The sequence below is a fragment of the Eumetopias jubatus genome, unplaced genomic scaffold, assembly GCF_037043125.1.
Source record: "Eumetopias jubatus isolate StellerSeaLion01/CBP00866 unplaced genomic scaffold, mEumJub1_p1.0 scaffold_3, whole genome shotgun sequence".
Classification (NCBI taxonomy): domain Eukaryota; kingdom Metazoa; phylum Chordata; class Mammalia; order Carnivora; family Otariidae; genus Eumetopias; species Eumetopias jubatus.
In genome coordinates this window covers 114,494,702-114,515,097 of record NW_028274809.1, presented here as the reverse complement: position 1 = coordinate 114,515,097, position 20,396 = coordinate 114,494,702, and the positions used below count along the sequence as shown (strand labels likewise).

Below are 20,396 nucleotides of genomic sequence, written 5' to 3'. Positions count from 1 at the left end.
ATGAGACACAGGAAGCCCCTATATACTATAAAAGATTCAACCCATCAGGAAGATATAAATATATATACATATACACAAGAGTGCACAAACTATATGAAATAAAAACTGCCAAAAATCAAAATAGAAGCAAAAATGGAAAATCAGAAATAGAAATTAAACACACTTCAACAATCAATGGGTCAAAGAAGAAATCACAAGGGAAATGAAAAAAACACTTTGAAACCAAAGAAAACACCAACACAACATATGAAAACATGGGGGTGCAGTGACAACAGTGCTCAGCAGGAAATTTACATGTATTAACACCTACATTTAAAAATATCTGAAATCAGACCACCTGGGTGGCTCAGTCAGTTAAGGGTCTGCCTTCAACTCAGGTCATGATCCCGGAGTCTAGGGACTAAGCCCTGCATCAGGCTCCCTCCTCAGCAGGGAGTCTGCTTCTCCCTCTGCCCTTCACCCTGATTGTGCTCTCTCTAGCTCTCTCTCTCTCCCTCAAATAAACTCTTTAAAAATAAATAAATAAAATATCTGAAATCAATAAACTTTATACCTTAGGAAGCCAGAAAAAGAGCAATCTAAACCCAAGCCTGGCAAAAAGGATGAAATTAAGATTAGTGCACAGATAAACCAAATAGAGGGGAAAAAATAGAGAATCATCAAAACAAAAAGATAGTTCTTTGAAAAAAATTACCAAATCTTTAGCTAGATTAAGAAACAAAAGTATTATTATTAAAATCAGAAATGAAAATAAGACCTCACTACTGATTTTACAGAAATATAAGAGAGCACAATAAACGACTGTATGCCAACAAATCAGATAACCAAGATAAAATGGACAAATTCCTAGATATACACAACTACCAAAACTAACTCAAGAAAGAATATAAAATCTAGGGGTGACTGGCTGACTCAGTCAGTAGAGTATGCAACTCTTAATCTTGGGGTTGTGAGTTTGAGCCCCACACTGGGTGCAGAGATTACATAAAATAAAATTAAAATTAAATAAAATAAAATCTAAATAGAACTACAATAAGCAAGGAGATTAAATCAGTCATCAAAAGTCTCCCAACAAAGAAATATCCGGGAACAGATAGCTTCACTGATAAATTCGACCAAACATTTGAAGAATTAACATTGATCCTTCTCAAACTGGTCCCAAAACACTGAAGGGGAGAACACTTCCAAATTCATTCTATAAGGCCAGCATTACTCTGATACCAAATCCAGACAAAGACCTTACAAGAAAACTAGAGGCCAACATTCCTTATGAATATAGATATAAAACTCAACAAAATAGCAAATCAAAACCGGGAGCATAATAAAAAGATTATATATCATGGCTATGTGGGATTTATCCCAGAATGCAAGGGTAATTCAACTTAAGAAAATCAAAATAATATACCATATTTATAGTCAGAAGGGGGAAAAAAAACACATCATCATCTCAATTGAGGCAAAAAAGATTTTGACAAAACACAACATGCTTTCATGATAAAAATAATAAACTAGCAAGAGAAGGAAATTTTTGCAACATGATAAAGGCCATATATGGAAAAAAAAATAGATTTTACCATCACAATGGTAAAAGATGGAATGCTTTTCCCCTAAGATTAGAATGATGAACAAATGCCTACTTTCATCATTTTAATTCAACATATTACAGGAAGTTCTGGCCAGAGCAATTAGGCAAGAAATAAAAGGAATCCAAAGAGAAAAAGGAAAATAATCATTTCTGCAGATGACATAATTTTTTTTTGTTTTTTGTTTTTTTAAGGGGGGATGGTTGGCAAGAGGGAGAGGGAGAAAGAGAATCTTAAGCAGACTCTGAACTGGGCATGGAGCCTGACCTGGGGCTCAATCTCAACTCTGAGATCATGACCTGAACCAAAATCGAGAGCTGGATGCCTTACCAACTGAGCCACCCAGGCAGCCTTATAGTGGAAAACTTAAGCAAAGTTTCAGAATACAAAATCAACATGAAAAATCAGTTGTATTTCTACACACTAACAATGAATAATCCAAAAAGGAAATTAAGAAAACAATTCAATTTACAATAACATCAAAAAGAATAAAACACATAGAAATAAATTTCACCGAAGAGGTTGAAAGACTTGTACTATGAAAACTACAGGGGCGCGTGGGTGGCTCAGTTGTTAAGCTTCTGCCTTCGGCCCAGGTCATGATCCCAGGGTCCTGGGATCGAGCCCCACATCAGGCTCAGCAGGAGGCCTGCTTCTCCCTCTCCCACTCCCCCTTCTTGTGTTTCCTCTCTCACTGTGTCTCTCTCTGTCAAATAAATAAAATGAATAAATAAATCTTTGAAAACTACAAATCATTGCTGAAAGAAAAATAAAGACACAAATAAATGGAAAAATGTCTTATGTTTATGGATTGGAAGATTAACATTAAGATGACAATACTATACCTGAAGCAATCTACAGATTTGATGAAATCCCTATCAAAACCCAAATGTTTTTTGCAGTGTCATCCCAAAATCCACATGGATCTCAAGGGACAAGAATGATTTCAAAACTTACTATAAAGCTACAGTACATTAAAACAGCTTGGTACTGGGGCGCCTGGGTGGCTCAGTCGTAAGCATCTGCCTTCGGCTCAGGTCATGATTCCAGGGTCCTGGGATTGAGCCCCACAGCCTGCTTCTCCCTCTCCCACTCCCCCTGCTTGTGTTCCCTCTCTCACTGTGTCTCTCTCTGTCAAATAAATAAAATCTTAAAAAAAAAACACAACAGCTTGGTACTGACATAAAGACAAATATACAGAACAATGGCATAGAACAGAGAGCCCAGAAAGAAATCTCCAGATATTTGGTCTAATGATTTGTCAAGGATGCCAAGACCATTCAATGATAAAGTACAGTTATTTTAAAAAGAGAGAGAGAGAATAGAACCCTTACCTTCCACCATATATAAAAATTAACTCAAAATGGGTCAAATACCTATATTTAAAGAACTAAAACTACAGAACTCTTAAAACAGAGAGCTTCATGACTTTGGATTTGTCCAAAGCATCCATTTCCTGGATACAAGACATTAAAAACATAGGCAATAAGAGAAAAACTAGATAAATTGGACATCAAAATTAAAAACTTTTGTGCTGAAAGAAAAACACTGACATTCAAGATTACTCTACCCAGCAAAGTTTTCCATTAAGATTGAAGGAGATAAAGAATTTTCCAAATGGGCACATGAGTGGCTCAGTTGGATAAAGCATCTGCCTTTGGCTCAGGTCATGATCCCAGAATCCCCCGATCCAGCCCCACATCAGGCTCCCTGCTCAGCAGGGAGTCTGCTTCTCCCTCTGACCCTTTCCCCTCTCATGTGCTCTCTCTCTCTCATTCTCGCTCTCTCAAATAAATAAAATCTTTAAAATAAATAAATAAATAAATAGACAAAAATTTATTTGATAATATCCAGTGTTCACAAGAATGTGGAGAAACTAGTGGAAATGCAATCAATATAGTGGTCCAGTGGAAGACAATCTGACAGTTATCTATTAGGACATATATGTATATACTCTGACTCAGCAATTCCTATTCTCACATCTATTCTCAGAACTTCCCCCTAGCAAAAACACGCATGAACCCAGAGAAACTACTACACATATATTCTGTGTAGCATTATAATGAAACATTGCAAAAAGACTAAACGTCCATCACTAGAATGTCTAAACTACATTAAATCTATCACATGAAATATCACACAACAGTTAAAAAAAGAGGTAGATCTTCATGTACCAACTCAAAGATATCTAAGGCATACCACTAAGTGAAAAAAGTTGGAGAAAGATATGTATAGTACACATGATTTTAAAATGCACACATGAAATTACTATATAATTCTCATGGGTACATGTTAGTTTGTACACAGAAAAGAATTTGAAGTAATCAACACTAAATTGATAATACCACTACTAATCTCTGAGGAAGTGAGGGAAGGGGCCAGCAGACCAATGACTGATGACGTAACAGATAGATAATGCCTTCATGATGCTTACAATCTAGTCACAAAAGTTTTTTAACATATCTTCATCAGATATCTAAAATGATGCTACTCTGGCTTTAGAAAATGATAAAAATTGTTTCATTAATATACTAAAAATCCATTCAAGAGTTATGATAGAGTCTAAACAAAAATCCCTTTGATCTAATAAACAAATCAACTCATTCAGGTTATCTCTAGGGCACAGAATTTCTAGGCATATGGAATAATTTCTTTCCCATAGGACCACAATTTAACTGCAAGTTACTTTCAAGTAACTTTCACTTTTATTGTGGATCTCATCCATTCTCTTATTTTTAAATATTACCAATACCCTAGTCTCCTTAATTTATCTCAAGCAAGATGTTTCAAAATCCTGAACTGCCTACTTCCTACATCTAGTACTTTTAACTTGCTCTTTCACTCTCATAACCACACATTCTCCAGTCTGCCATTTAGGGAAATTATGTGTCTAGCTACTCATACCAGAAACCTTCAGGTCATTCTTAATTTTTTCTTTCTTCACTTACAGCCATGTCATCCCCAAGTCCTATTCTACTTCCAAAATAAATATTGAAACTGTCCACTTTGATCCATCTCTCCTGATATACCTCTAGCCATAAAAATTCACCATTTTGCTTCTGGATAACTGACATTACCTACCATATTTCCCAGAATACCCAAAGATCCTTTAAAAAATTAAATCAGACTATACCAATCACTTCTTACATAGCTTTCCAGTGTACTTAGGAGAAAATCTAAGATTTTCCCCGACTTGTAAGATTCCTGCCACGTTTGATCCCTGCCTACATGCTAGGCTCAATTTCCGCACTATTCTCCACTGCTTTGCCCATTAGGCTTCTGCTAAACTAAGTCTTCTTTTAGTTCATGGAAGGGTCCAAAACCCTCCTTGTCCCACGGTGTCTGAAACAATCTCTTCTGAACGTCTTTCCAGTCTCAGTATAAATGTCACTCCCCCATCTTCTGAGGCAAGGGAAACAAAATAAAAAATAAACTATTAAAGGGCACCTGGCTGACTCAGTTGGTAGAGGATACAACTCTTGATCTTGGAGTCGTTGAGTTCAAGCCCCACGTTGGGCTTAGGGCTTACTTAAAAAGAAATAAAATAAATTAAAAAATGCTGGGACTACAACAAAATAAAAAGCTTCTACACAGTGAAGAAAACAACCAACAAAACTAAAAGGCAAAGGCAACCTTTGGAATGGGAGAAGATATTTACAAATGACGTAGCTGATAAAGGGTTAGTATCCAAAATATATAAAGAACTTTTAAAACGCAACACCCAAAAAAACAAACAATCCAATTAAAAAATGGGCAAGACATGAACAGACATTTAAAGACAAACAGATGGCCAACAGACACATGTAAAGATGCTCAACATCGCCTATTATCAGGGAAATGCAAATCAAAACTATAATGAGATTATCACTTTACACCTGACAGAATGGCTATCAATAACACAAGAAACAACAGGTGTTAGTGAGGATGTGGAAAAGGGGAACCCTCTTGCAATGTTCGTGGGAATGCAAAGTGGTGCAGCCATTCTGGAAAACAGTACGGAGTTTCCTCAAAAAGTTAAAAATGGAACTACCCTGGGGCACCTGGATGGCTCAGTAGGTTAAGCGTCTACCTCTTGGTTTAGGGTCAGGTCATGATCTCAAGACTCTGTGATCACTCCCCATGTCAAGTTCCTCACTCAGCATGGAGTCTCCTAGAGACTTCCTCTTCCTCTCCCTTTGCTCCTCCCCATGCTTGTGCACACATGTGCATGCACTCTCTCTCTGTCTCTCTAAAGTAACACGTTTAAGAAAAAAGAATGGAACTACCCTACGATCCAGCAATCACACTACTAGGTATTTACTCAAAGAATACAAAAATACTAATTCAAAAGCATACATGCACCCCAATGTTTATAGCAACATTATCTGTAATAGTCAAGTTATGAAAACAGCCCAAGTGTCCACTGGAGAAAGAAGATACGTGTGTGTGTGTGTGTGTGTGTGTGTGTGTGTGTGTGTGTGTGTGTGTGTGTGTGTGTGTGTGTGTGACTCAGCCATAAAAAAGAATGAAATCTTGCCATGTGCATGGATGGAGCTAGAGTATTATGCTAAGCGAAATAAGTCAAAGAATGACAAATACCATATGATTTCACTCGTATGTGGAATTTAAAAAACAAAACCAACAGAGGGAAAAAATAAAGAGAGGCAAGCCAAAAAACAGACTCTTAACTATAGAGAACAAACTGATGGTTACCAGAAAGGAGGTGGATAGGTTAAATAGGTAAGGGAGTGGGGGAGACCTGGGTGGCTCAGTCAGTTAAGCATCTGCTTTGGCTCAGGTCATGATCCCAGGGTGCTGGGGTCAAGCCCCATATCGAGCTCCCTGCTCAGCAGGGAGCCTGCTTCTCCCCCTCCGGCTCCCCCTGCTTGTGCTGTCAAATAAATAAAAATAAAATCTTTTAAAAAATAAAATAGGTGATAGGGATTAAGGAGTGTACTTAATGTGACGAGCACTGGGTAATATATGGAAGTGTTGGATCACTGTATTATATAGCTGAAACTAGTATCGCACTGTATGTTAACTGGAATTTACAATATAAACTTAAAAAAATAAAAATAAATGTCACTCTCTCAAGAGCCTTCCCCATCAAACACTTCATTAACCCATCTCTGGTCTAAATAAATTCTCCCTTATTATACTCGCATCATCACACACATTTCCTCAGCTGCAGTTATCCAGTCTGTAATTTTGTTTACTTGTAACTGTATCTATCCCCCATTAGACTGTATGTTCCATGAGGGCAAAGACCTATGTTTATTGTCTATCACTGTATCCTCTGTAGTTAACATAATGCCTGAATAATTACTGAATGAATATTTTTTCTAATAAAGGAAGGTAACAAATAACTTCTGTGGGTTCTTCTTTGGTTTTTTGCTGCTACACCCCATCACCTCCCTACAACTGAATTCTAGCTCTATCTATCCCTCCCTTCCTATGGCCCAAAAAACAATCATTTTACCCTTGAGCTTCAGTTTACCCATTATAAAACAAGAAATTAAAATAATGTCTTCAAAAGACAAAATAATAAAAATCTCTGCCCTGTGTCTTTGGTCATGACTTTTTATTACTTCCATTTCCAATCTACCTAATTAGTAACACGGCTTAATCTTAGACCCTAATAAAAGGTTATCATGCCCTATCCCTTTTTAACCCTTCACCAAGAAAGTTAAATAAACCCACACCTCCTTCTCCATAGGTAGTTTAAAATCTACAATAAAACAAGTAAACTTCAACCATGTACGTTAATTTGGAAACATGCATTTATTCTTAAAACACTTGGTATTCCAAATCTATGATCTAGTATAATGACTGTCTGATACCAAATTTACCCAGTTTTTTAACATGATGGAATAAAGGGCTTTACAAAAAGAATATACTTTGTTTACACGAGTTCAGAAGTCCCATGATTAAGACCCGTCTAACCTAATGAAACAATAATACTGCATCAATAAGCAAATGAGATCACAGATTCAAAAAGGCTTCAGGTACTAAGAATCTATTTGTCCAATACAGATTATTACTAAAGAAAAATCTATTCCCTCTGTTTTTGAAGATTCAAATCTCATAATTTTTTTCATGACAAGATTTTTCATTTATTCATCTGAAAGAGCACAAGAGCACAAGTTGGGGGGGGTTTCAGAGGGCGAGGAAAAAGCAGACTCCCCACTCAGCAGGGAGCCCAACACCGGGCTGGAGCCCAGGTCGCAGGGATCATGACCTGAGCCAGAGGCAAGGCTTAACCAACTAAGCCACCCAGGCGCCCTGAAACTCATGACAATTTTTACCAGCATCCTCTCCCAGAGATATGTTCTTCAGATGTTCATTGATTGGTCTTAAGATGAAAGGAATACAACGAGAAATAGAGTATACCAAAGAAAATCTGCGTTTCCTCCCCTTTGGTAGACAAATTACAGAAAGTAAATAGACAATCCTACCCATCATTTACAATTCAATGTTTTTTTTCCGAACTATCTAGTAAGTATGTAAAACTCTGAAGCAAAGGCACAGTCTTATTTCAGTTTATACCTTTTATTCAACCCCTTCATGACTCGAGTTCTACTTTTTTGTCCCTGAATTTTATCACATTGCTAATAAAACACTAACTACCATTTATAAAAGACATACTTGGTAGCATACTCATCACAACAACCTTAAAATTTACCTTATAATAGGTATCTTAAATATATTATTATTGTTACTACCCCAATTTGCAGATGAATAAACTATTTTGTGTAAGCAGGTAGCTTCCCTATGTTCTACCGTCGCCGTTAGGTGCAAAACCAGCTTGTGCCCTAAGTGGACATACCTTTCATGATACCACATTATCCCTCAATTACAAAGAACTGAGACTTATGAACTATTCTAATACATCAACCACTAGAATTCAAACGTTAATCAACTGAAGATTTTTGCAACATAAGGATAGGGAAGGAATTACAAGAATGTCAGACTTGTGTAGAAATGTCAATTATTGATAATAATAATATACATGCAAAATATTAGTATGAATAACAGGGAAAAATTATAGGAATACACATTTAAAAATGTAAACATCTCAAATAAAATGGGACTGGGGGAACTTCCACTTTCTATATCACATTTTTTAGTACTTTAAGATTTTAAGGGCATGTTTTATTTTTATAACCAAAATATTAAGGACTGTCCTGGTCTGACATGCAAGTAACTACTAATGTCTCTATATTACCTATTGTGCTTCATTGTTTACACTCATTCATTTACATGATTATCTCTTCAAAATCAACACTGAGAACCTATTAAAAATCACATATAACACATTTCCTAATTGATTTCTTCTTTTTAAGGATTTTATTTTTTTTAATGTTTTTATTTATTTATTTATTCATGAGAGTCAGAGACAGCGAGAGAAAGAGGCAGAGGCAGAGGGAGAAGCAGGCTCCCTGCCAAGCAGGGAGCCTGATGCGGAACTTGATCCCAGGACCCTGGGATCATGACCTGAGCCGAAGGCAGACGCTTAACCATCTGAGCCACCCAGGCGCCCTTTTTAAGGGTTTTAAAGCTTAGTTCCTATTTTGTTTCACATGCCAACAAGAATCTCTCAAATTTTTACAAAGTGAGCAATGTGATCAGACTGGGCTTTATGAAAAATTAATCTGGCTGTAGACTGGAATAAGGAATAGGATGAAAGTCGCCTTGTAAATATAACTCCCTATTACTGAACACAATGGACTACAGTCAATGTACAAAACAAAACTAGAGGGACCTGAGTGCTTTGGGACATAAGAACTCTTAAAGGTCTCAACATTTGAGCCACATGAGAGGAAGTAAAGGAGATAGAAGTATAAGACCACATTAAGTTTGCAGTCCCAGAAATCAGTTTCAAGGAATATTAAATTTCAAATGCTAGATAATTAAGACAAAAAAAGAAGCACTTAAGGATTTGACAATTAAATCATTAGAAACCTCAAAAATACAGATTTGGTATAGTGTTGCGAGCACAAATCAGTGAAATTTTCTTTAGAAAAATAAGGGGAAAATGAAGCAGTTAGGAGGTGTGGAAAGATTCCGCAGAGATTCCGAAGGATAGAGCACTTTAGCACACTTATAGACTAACAGGAGCAGGCAGAAAGAAATCAGTGAAGAGAAAGCTTTCCTTCCCTCTACTATCAGATGAGCATTCAGTGAGTTTATTTTACCAATGGTGGCAAAAAAATTCACGATGTTTGGTCCATTCAGATTAAGAATCTTAGCAGCTATTAACTGAGCACCTATTGGCCAGTCACATACTCTGTATGATTTTTAATTTTTATCTCATAGCAATCACAGAAAAGCAGGCATTTACTCATTTGTCAGTTGAGTAAACTAAGGCTCAGAGGTTAAATAACTTACTAAAGATCACAAACTGGTAAATAAATGGTAGAGCGAAATTGGTTTTAACAATTTTAGAGGGGCATAGTTTTCATACAACAAAAATTTACTTATTTTAGGGTTCCCTGAATCAGGCGAGTATCTTTTGATTTCACTAGGGTCATGATCTCAGGGTCCTCAGATCGAGCCCTGCAATGGGGAGTCTGCTCAGGATTCTCTCTTTTCCTTTCCCTCTGCCCCTGCCTCCACTAGTGCACTTTCTGTCTCTCTCTAAAATAAATAAATCTTTAAATTCACTCATTTTACGTGGAAAGATTGACAGTTCTTTGTAAATTTATACACTTATGCAGTTATCATCACAATCTAGTTTAAGAAAACTTTCATCATCCCAAAAGTTCCCTCATAAGCAAGGGCAGATTTGAACCCCAGTCTCTTTGGCTCCAAACTCATGTCACACTGCAAATCCCCTAGCAACATCAAGTAACAAAACTAACTTTATTAGGCAGAAAAAACTCAAATTAAGTCCCACTAGTTCTCCTTCCATGTGAGGCACCAACATACCACTAGAGCCACACCCACATTCCATGCTCTCAGCAAATTCAAAAGTTTACTAAAATTTGGATATGCCTCATACCAGTAGAGCAAAAAAAGTACTGATACTGTGTGGTATTTTTTTTTTCTAAATGTAAAAGCAGTTAGAAATGGGAAAAACAAATGAACACTAAAGTCCAGGAGGAAGATAGGATGAAACCAGCTGAGCAATGACATAAGGATGGAAAATGTAATATACAAATGAAGAAAAAATAATAGAAATCAGGAGTTTGGGTCATGGAAGACAAAGACTAACTAGAAAAGAAGTTTCTCTTTGATATGCAACATAAAACTGTTCAGATATAGAATGAAATGACTTACTAAGCAGGAGTTAAAACTTATTTAAGAAACAGAACTATGTAATATTAAGAGAGTCAAACAAAAATAAAAAAACAAAGTGAGACTATATTCATAGTAATTAAAGTTGTAAAGTTAAGGGGTGCCTGGATGGCTCAGTCGGTTAACTGTCTGCCTTTGGCTCAGGTCAAGATCCCAGTGTCCTAGGATCAAGCCCCAAGCTGGGCTCCCTGCTCAGCAGAGTCTGCTGCTCCCTCTCCTTCTGCCCCTCCCCCACCCTCGTGTGCGTGCGCACTCTCTCTCAAATAAATAAATAAAATCTTAAAAAAAAAAGTGTCCAACTCTTGATTTCAGCTTGGGTCATGATCTCAGGGTTATGGGATGGAGCCCCGTCCGGCTCTGCACTGGGCGTGGGGTCTACTTGGGATTCTATCTCTCCCCCCTATCCCTTCCCTACTCGAAAGTATATGCACCCTCTCTCTCTAAAAATAAATAAATAAATAAATAATAAAATTGTAAAGTTAAAACCAGCTTAATCTTACAGTGATTTTATATAACCAAATTAAAACAAAAACAAAACTTCCATTACTTCAAAAACATAGAACTATGAACATGTAAGAATTTAAATACCACGTTAGGGCCAGAAATAAACTGAAATAATTAAAATATGACAAGCTGTGAAAAAAAAAATACAAATAGAGATAGGATAAAATAAAAATTTTATTTAAACTAAATTTTTACTTCTACTCCAGTATTTCTTTAGTTCTACAGAACTGGAAACAAAATTCACTAATCTGATCATTACTGGCCTAACCAAAATCTTACAAATTCCAAATTAGGGTCCTAGAGTGGTAGCCTTAGAAATCTAAATGAAATGCTCTTCCAAAACTGAGCCAAAGAAAGTGCTGGCCAGGGTCGCCTGGGTGGCTCAGTCGTTAAGCATCTGCCTTCGGCTCAGGTCATGATCCCAGGGTCCTGGGATCGAGCCCCGCATCAGGCTCACTGCTTAGCGGGAAGCCTGCTTCTCCCTCTCCCACTCCCTCTGCTTGTGTTCCCTCTCTCACTGTCTCTCTCCCTCTGTCAAATAAATAAATAAAATCTTTAAAAAAAAAGTGCTGGCCAACTACTAACAACATATTTTTTATGATTACTTGATATATAATAAACATTACTTGATATAAATTGTTGAATAAATGATTTCTGCAGTGCCCTGATTACCCTGAACTATTCTCATTCTCAGTCTGGTCCAGCTGGCTCAATAGTCCAAGAAATACTACACTTTCTAGTCAAAAGACATGCCTCTTAGAAATGATTATTATAGGGGCGCCTGGGTGGCTCAGTTGGTTAAGCAACTGCCTTCGGCTCAGGTCATGATCCTGGAGTCCCGGGATCGAGTCCTGCATCGGGCTCCCTGCTCGGCAGGGAGTCTGCTTCTCCCTCTGACCCTCCCCCCTCTCATGTGCTCTCTCTCTCTCTCTCTCTCTCTCAAATAAATAAATAAAATCTTTAAAAAAAAAAAAAGAAATGATTATTATAAAACTGTTCCGGTATTACAAAAAAAGTCTCTTTAAGTTACAAAACCATAATTTCAGTTCCAAACTCTTATAATATGGCTACAGCAAAAGTATTGGCATTGCCATAAAGCAAAAAAACTAAAGAATTTGTCTCATTGTATATCACATTTTGTGAACTTTCTTCTCTCTGAAATCTGTAACTAAGCACCACAATCTTACTTAAAATCGCCATTTAAGTATTTTTCTTATCCAACCTAAATGTAGTTAGAAAGAAGTTTACTCTAAGAATTGCAACATCTTTCCCAATTTTTTAATGAGGTTGCAACAATTCTATTCCTAGTAAATTACAATTACTCTTAAATTAGAATTTAATATTAATTTTAAATGAGAACCATATTAAATATTCAATAATTTAAAAATAAAATATTTTAGGGGCGCCTGGGTGCTCAGTTCGTTGAGCGACTGCCTTCGGCTCAGGTCATGATCCAGGAGTCCCTGGATCGAGTCCCGCATCGGGCTCCCTGCTCAGCAGGGAGTCTGCTTCTCCCTCTGACCCTCCCTCCTCTCATGTGCTCTCTCTCTCTCTCATTCTCTGTCTCAAATAAATTTAAAAAAAAAATAAAATATTTTAAAACTTTTTTAATGAAGATGTAATTGGCATGTAACATTTTATTAGTTCAGGTGTATTTTTTTTAACCTTTAAATTTTAAATTCACGTAACAAATTCAACCTTCAAATTCACTAGGAACACCAGAGGAAAAAAACCTAGAACACTCTGGAGAAGTAGGAGAAAACTGATCCTTGGCAGTCTACTGATATTAAAAAGCAATGGTTAAAATTCTGTAACAGTAATGTAACTCTTCAAGGATAAACAAGAACTAGAGAACATGTAATAATGAAACAAATATTCAAAAGTTTTTTCTTAAACCAGACCTATTAAATATTCATTACCTACTTACCCTAATATCAAAAGTTTACTCTCAAATCATTTCTTGTAATATTAAGTATTAATACTTACAGTATAGTAATCAAATTGATAAAAATAAAACCCCAACACTCATATACTTCTTTCAATGTAAGGACCATGAATTTTTCTTAAATTTTATTACTTCTAACTTTCAATGTACTGCTATTAAGTTAAAAATAAAACAGAACAAAAGAATAAATCCCAAACTAGTCATGTGACCAAGTGATTTTTGTAAACCTCTCTAAACATCCTTTTTAAACTCCACAATAGATTTTCCCATTGGTTTACAAAAATTTTTTCTGCAGTTCCAAAGTGTTATATAACACTTGATGCAAAAAATTAATAGATTTTAAAATATGCAACAAAACAAATATGCTCACTGTCCAAATTTTAACACATTTAAGATGACCAATTTATGGTATTACCAAGTTTGTGTTTGGTCCTGGCCCTTATAATTCCCTTCCCATTTTTATTTTAATAACAGAAACCTAAGAAGCCAAAGTGACCTGTTTAAAAAACAGTTTGCAGATAAAAAAATTTGCAACTCTAATTATGTAAAACAGAATTTTCTTGCTGGTATACAACCAAAATAAAAAACAAAATCCAACTGTTACCCAGAGTCCCATAGTTAAAAATTATGGATTTATACAACAGCAATTTTTCTCACTGACAACTCTATAGGTCTTACATATTAGTTGTGCAAAAGAACGTTTACATATGAAGAGTTCAAAAGTCCTGTTCAAGACTTAAATCCCAGTTCTACTCCCTGACAGGAATAGAAGAAAATTAACCAACTGAAATTAAAAAATGGAAAATGCATGGAGTCAAAGTAACTTAAAAAGCCCTACACAAATACTATTTGAGAATACAGTGGGAGAAAACACTTGCATTTGGGTTCATCTAAAAACACACAAGCAAACTGAATATGCCAAAGTCTTCTTAAAATAAATGTTATTCAATATAGTAATATATACATTAATATTGTTAATGGGGCAGACAGATATTAATGCCTAAAAGACAAAAAATATAAAATTTCTAATTATACCACAGTCTGACAACACAGAGCTCCCAGTATTTCATATATATTCTTTCCATCACAGTACTACAGTATCTGACTGTAAGACTCACTTCGTCTCAAATGCATTGTTTACGCACTTTTGTACCTCAAACAAGGGCAAAATAGAATGATCTTTAAGAAAAGAACACTGCTGGGGTGCCTGGGTGGCTCAGTCAGTTAAGTGTCAGATTTTTTTTTTTTTTAAGATTTTATTTATTTGACAGAGAGAGACACAGAGAGAGAGGGAACACAAGCAGGGGGAGTAGGAAAGGGAGAAGCAGACTTCCTGCTGAGCAGGGAGTCCGACGCGGGGGTCGATCCCAGGACCCCGGGATCTTGACCTGAGCCAAAGGCAGATGCCTAAAACTGAACCACCCAGGCGCCCCAAGTGTCAGACTCTTGATTTCAGCTGGGATCATGATCTTGGGGTTGTAAGATCCAGTTCTGCAATCAGGCTCTCACTGAGAGTGGAAGCTGCTTAAGATTCTCTCTCTCCCTCTCCCTCTGCCCCTCCCCATCCTTCTCCCTCTCAAAAAAAAACAAAAACAAAAAAAACCCCACTGCCATACAAAGACAATACGTCAAGCTCTATATCCATGCAAAAGCCTGAAACATTCCTATATCATTCCTATATCAGCATCTGTGTGATAACTGAGTGATTCAGGGTTGTCTCACCACATGAGGTACAAAAGTCTGCCTCATGAGATTATATAACATGGAAAAGTAGAGACCACCCTGTATCCTTCCCCCAAGTCCCCCAAGTTTTTAAAAGGACAGGCAGGGGGGCACCTGGGTGGCTCAATCTGTTAAGCGTGGGACTCAGGTTTTGGCTCAGATCATGATCTCAGGGTCGTGCGATCAAGCCTCAAGTGGGGTTCTGCACTTAGCTCAGAGTCCACTTGAGATTCTCTCCTTCTCCCTCTGCCCCACCCCCCATTTATGCACACACACGCTCTCACTCTATTTTTAAAAAATCTATAAAACGACAGGGAGGAGAAGGGGCATACATACTATTAAGGAAGCACTAAAGAAAGGTGCCATAAATATACTAAGTATTTTTAACTGCTGAAACACTTCGTATGCACACATAAAAACACCTAACTCACATAAAGTGCCCAATAATAAGTATAATAAAGAACTTATTTAGTCAAGGTCAATTAAATCATCAGGTTATCCTCACCTTACTGTCTGGCACATTAAAGCACCATTAGTCTTTTTAAGCAAAGGAATTTTAAATTCTGAGCTAAATCATTAAGCATAAGAAGGACCACATTTTGATGTTATCAGAAAGAACCATGGCTTTCATTAGTATTATGTGTTGACATTATAGATAGTCCTGGTTATACATTTTGTATGAACTCCTCTCCAAATGTCTATTAAATATAACCAATTACCAGCCTTCCCCCATCAACATCACAATTAAGAACAAAGAAAAAAAAATCTGAGAAAGTTAAATCTTTTGTGAAAATATGTGGTGATAAAATAAGCATTGCCCCTCTATGTGAAAGATCTGATCCTTGATCCATTATATCAATGACTTACTACCTGAAAAGAGCCTTAAACTCATCAGACAAGTTATATTCATTCAAGTTGCAGTATTTAAGAAACATTTATAGACTCTGAGCACAGGCATATTGAAAAAGAATATATGACTTCTGATACAAATAGACATTTTTTTAAAGATTTTATTTATTTTTGAGAGATAGAGAGTGTGCGCGCATGTGTGTGCATGCACGCGCACCAGCCGGGGTGTGGAGGGAGAGGACAGAGGGAGAAGCAGACTCCCTGCTGAGCAGGGAGTCCAATGTGGGGCTCAATCCCAAGACCCTAGGTCATGACCTGAGCCAAAGGCAGATACTTAACCGACTGAGCCACCCCATAGCCCCTCAAATAGACGGTTTTTGAATAAGGCAGTAAAATAATCTAATGATAACTGTGTGATTCTACTATTTTTTAAAAAGGTACTCAGTAAGATTCAAACATTTGCTATTTACCTGTTCTCTAGGAAAAGAACATAAGCTGAGAGGATTCAACCTTGGCTTTTTCACTGTTCCAATTTCCAAATGTGTAAAGCCAGTATATTATGTACTTTAAAACAGGACAGCATAGTTGCTGAACTCAGGCACTTTGATGACACTGGTTGTCTGATACTACTATTACTACCTGGTACCTCCCTATGCCTGTTTTTCCTCTACAAATTAGAAATAAAAACAGTACATGTATCACTGGTCTCTCACAGTATCACACTACCACACAGTACCTCATTTTGTGAGAATTTATTACTTAATTCATATTAAAAATCAGTTGGGATATGTGTTGATAATTATAGAATGTAAATGACAAGTACACAAAGGTTCAGCATACTGTCCTCACTCATAAATTTAAGTTTCCATAATAAACATTTTTTTTAAAACTTAGAATTGTGCTGGCATACAATAAGGGCTCAACATGTGCTACTTTTATTACTCTGCAGGCTACTTGCTAAAATTAAAGGAAATAATACATGAAAGTGCCTTGCATTGAGCCTAGAATGTTGTGTATTAAAATACAAGTTGCCGGGAGCCCGGGTGGCTCAGTCGTTAAGCGTCTGCCTTCGGCTCAGGTCATGATCCCAGGGTCCTGGGATCGAGCCCCGCATCGGGCTCCCTGCTCAGCAGGAGGCCTGCTTCTCCCTCTCCCACTCCTCCTGCTTGTGTTCCCTCTCTCGCTGTCTCCCTCTGTCAAATAAATAAATAAAATAAAATACAAGGTGCCATCCTCACATTATCTTTCAGATCAGTATTCAGCAAATATTCATCATCTATTAACTATCTTTTGATCCATTTGGGACTAAATATTTAAGCATAAGCTACTATATGACTCACCTCTGACAAAGAGCTACAAGTTACAATATCAACTGTCAATGAGATACAATGTGTCCAGAGCTCAGGAAATACACTGTGTCCAGAGTGCTAGCTTCACTGATATTCTGTAACTAATCTGAATTGACAGAAATTTTGACTGGTTATGTTTATTTTACGGTCTACCATATTACAAGACTGTTCCTTAAAACCAACAAATTACAAGCATTAAACAATAACTCAGGTGACACATTCAAGAATGACTCAAGTGAAGACTAAACACAGAAGATGGACGAGTAAGAGATTATCTGGAGCAGTAGAGTAGTTTAATCAGCACAGTAGCTAGTTACCTAGTTGGATAAACTAGAACACTAGAAGAGTGAACTTCATGCCCTTTCCTAAGCAAAGTCATGTAGAGATCTACCAACTCTTGAACTTAAATCAGACACAAACAAAAAGTTAAATGATTCTATTTTTCCAATACCTACAATCAATTATCCATTGTAAAGAAAGAAAAAGTATTAAAGATGGTTGCATGCATAGCATTTAAAACGAAATAACTACAATTCCCACTTTGGAACTCTAGAGGGCACCAGAAATATGCCCTCCTTTGCACCACCCCTCCTCCCGGGTAACGTGAGCAGCTGCAGGAGCCCGTCGTCTGGTTGCTGAGGTTGGTATTGCAGCAGCAGGAGAGATGTCTGCAGCGGTGGAAACAGCAGCGCCCACTCCCAGCTGCCTCACCAGCCATTACCCAGGCTTCACCCCGGGGGCAGCTGCCACCCAAGGGAAAGCTCCTCCCCCTCAAAACAACGGGGATAGATAAGTCCCATGGTTGAACCCCTACAACCTGACAACGTCCTCTATATCAACAAATTAGAGGCGAAGGACTCACAATGGGGGTGTTTTCCTCACTTTCTGCCAAAGATGCACCAGATAGGGTTGAAGGCGATTCCTGGTCCTGGGGTAAGAGGAAAAATGAAAAATGGATCAAGAACATCCAACCAGGTGGGAGAACTAAGCCCTTTCCACCAGGAGGAAGCCGAGAAGGGAATAAGAGGTCAAGGAGGTTTGGCCCTTCCATTATTACTCCCCAGCCCGCGACCAACAATCCCCTCCTACGTAAAGTAGAGCAAAACCGCGCAAAATATATATCTGGGGCCAAAACCCACGTGAAAGGCAAAATCTGGAGGGAGGAGGCTGGAGGGCACCAAGCCTGCTACTGGGAAGGGGCGGGAGGGGGGGAAGGGCAAACGTTGCCTCGACGCCAGCAAGGGAATTGTATTCCCTCCTAAATTTGCCCACCCAGCGTCATCCCCGTCACTCCCGGCACCAATTCGGAGGTAAGGGGCGGCTCACGTCACCGCCGGGCTGCTATCTCCCATATTTGCCCCAAGCAGTTGCCCTGGGCCCGAGACTTGCCCCCCCCCCTTGCAGTCGGCGACCGGCAGCGCTGCCTCCCCGTCCGCCATTAGAGACCCAGCCAAACAATACGTGAGGAGCAAGAGCCGCGCAGCGCAGCCCAGGGAAGAGAAGAGCGACGGAAGGGACCGAGTGGGGGAAGAGGCAGCACCCTCGCCCCGAAAAACTTGGGGACCTCAGGCTACCGCAGAGACGGTGGGAGCGCAGCCCCGAGAGCGCGAGAACGAACTGAGGCGCCCCTCCCCCCACCTTTCCACCACCACCCCCCCCCGCAAGAAAGAAAGGAAAAATACCCCGCGACCTCCCACCGCCCCGGCCCGGGCGGCCCCCGCCCCCCCGAGCGACCCCCCGCCTCTGGCGTCCGCCTCACCCAGCCCTCCCGGCCTCGCCCTCACTCTCGCAGCCCTTCGGGCCGCACGCGAAGACGCCTGTGACATGAGCGGAGCCCGGAGCAGCCCCCGAGGCCCCGACGCGGCAGCGGCGACGGCGGCCGCGCCGCGGGGTATTAATCCCGGGTCGGTGGGAGGCTCCGGAGGCTGCCCTCACCCATCTCCGCCTCCCCAGTCGCCTCCGCCTCCGCCTCCTCCTCCCGAGGCTGCGCTGCTCCCAGCCACCCCCACTATCGGCGGACCTGGACTGGAAAGACAGCGGGGATAAGCCTCACCCGGTTCTGGCTGCGGCTCCGCGGAACGAACCTCCCCTCCCCCGGCCCACCCCTCTTCGGCAACACGCACAACTCCGCTCGGTCCAGTCCCGGGTTTAGCGCTGGTGAGGAGGAGGAGGCGGAGGAGGCGGCGGCGCGGCCGAGCCCGGGAAGGCCCCGCCCGCCGCTCCCCCATTGGCTGGCGGGGAGGGCGGGCCGGGGCGCCTCGGGCACGTCCATTGGCTACATCTGCCTTCCTTCAGGACCCCCCCGGAGGGGGTGGTCCGGAGGGCTGTCCATCAGGCACAAACCACACCCCCCGGCGTTGCCGTTCCACTCCCCCCTCCGCCAGCGCTCGGCCCTCGGCCGCGTCCCCTCCCCTCCTTACCCCCGCCTCCCACCCCGCCCCCACCCCCGGGTCCGTCAGGGTCAGGCGGCCCGAGTTTCGCTGTCCGCGGCACTGGCCGCCGGCTCGGTGCCTCGGGGTCCGGGGGACCCTCCAGGGCCCGATACAGCCCGAGAGACTGAGGCCGTGGCCGCCTGCCCTAGTTCGGGCCTGGGCGCCCAGGCCCCTGGAGCCGCTCCCAATGACCCTGCCCGAGGAGAGACGCGGCCTCGATGTCCCCAACGCCCTCCCTGTCCAGTTCCTGAAGCCCCCCGTGAGGGGCGAGCCCGGGCGGGGGCTGGAGCGAGGCAAAGTGGGAGGTCGGGGCACCGCGTGAAGTGGGTTCCCGAATGTGCTGAGGGGAGTGGGAACACTTCCCCCCTCGCCTCACCCCCATGGGGACTTGTCCCCCCACCTCCCGTCATGGCTGCAGGAGGAGACGACGTCCTCCATTTTGTCGGGACTGCTGTGGGAACTTGGGACCAATTCAAAACCAAACCCCGTGGGGCAGGGAAACTTGGCCCCGCGAAGCCCCAACTGGGCTCCGCCATTCGGCCGAGGGGACAGCCCCTGATTCCAGCGTCTGCGCCTGAGGGGCCCTTGGGGGACGGGCGCCACGGTGGAGAGACCCAGACGCCGCTCCCCGCCTCCATCAACCAAGATGGAGGAAGCTGCGGGCTCCCCTGGAGCTGGGCTCCCGCCTGTTGGAGGGGCTGGAGCCTCCCCTCGGTGTGTCCTTCGGCGCTGCCGT

At 40.6% G+C, this 20,396-nt stretch overlaps 1 protein-coding gene across 4 annotated transcripts in view; it reads right to left on the bottom strand.

Annotated features, from left to right (window-relative positions):
• ZMYM2 (zinc finger MYM-type containing 2) overlaps positions 1-19,500 on the bottom strand; it is a 109,539-nt gene extending 90,039 nt beyond the window's left edge. The window contains exons 1-3 of one of the 4 annotated variants that reach the window (XM_088021780.1): positions 19,282-19,500; positions 18,091-18,156; positions 14,168-14,181 (exon numbers count right to left, since the gene is read on the bottom strand). In XM_088021780.1, the coding sequence (XP_087877906.1) occupies positions 14,168-14,181; positions 18,091-18,156; positions 19,282-19,500 (299 nt within the window). Of the gene's footprint in view, positions 1-14,167; positions 14,182-18,090; positions 18,157-18,987; positions 19,141-19,281 lie in introns of those variants that run through there. The other 3 variants (XM_028105324.2, XM_028105332.2, XM_028105315.2) reach the window with 3 other exon arrangements.
• Positions 19,501-20,396: the final 896 nt, after the last annotated feature.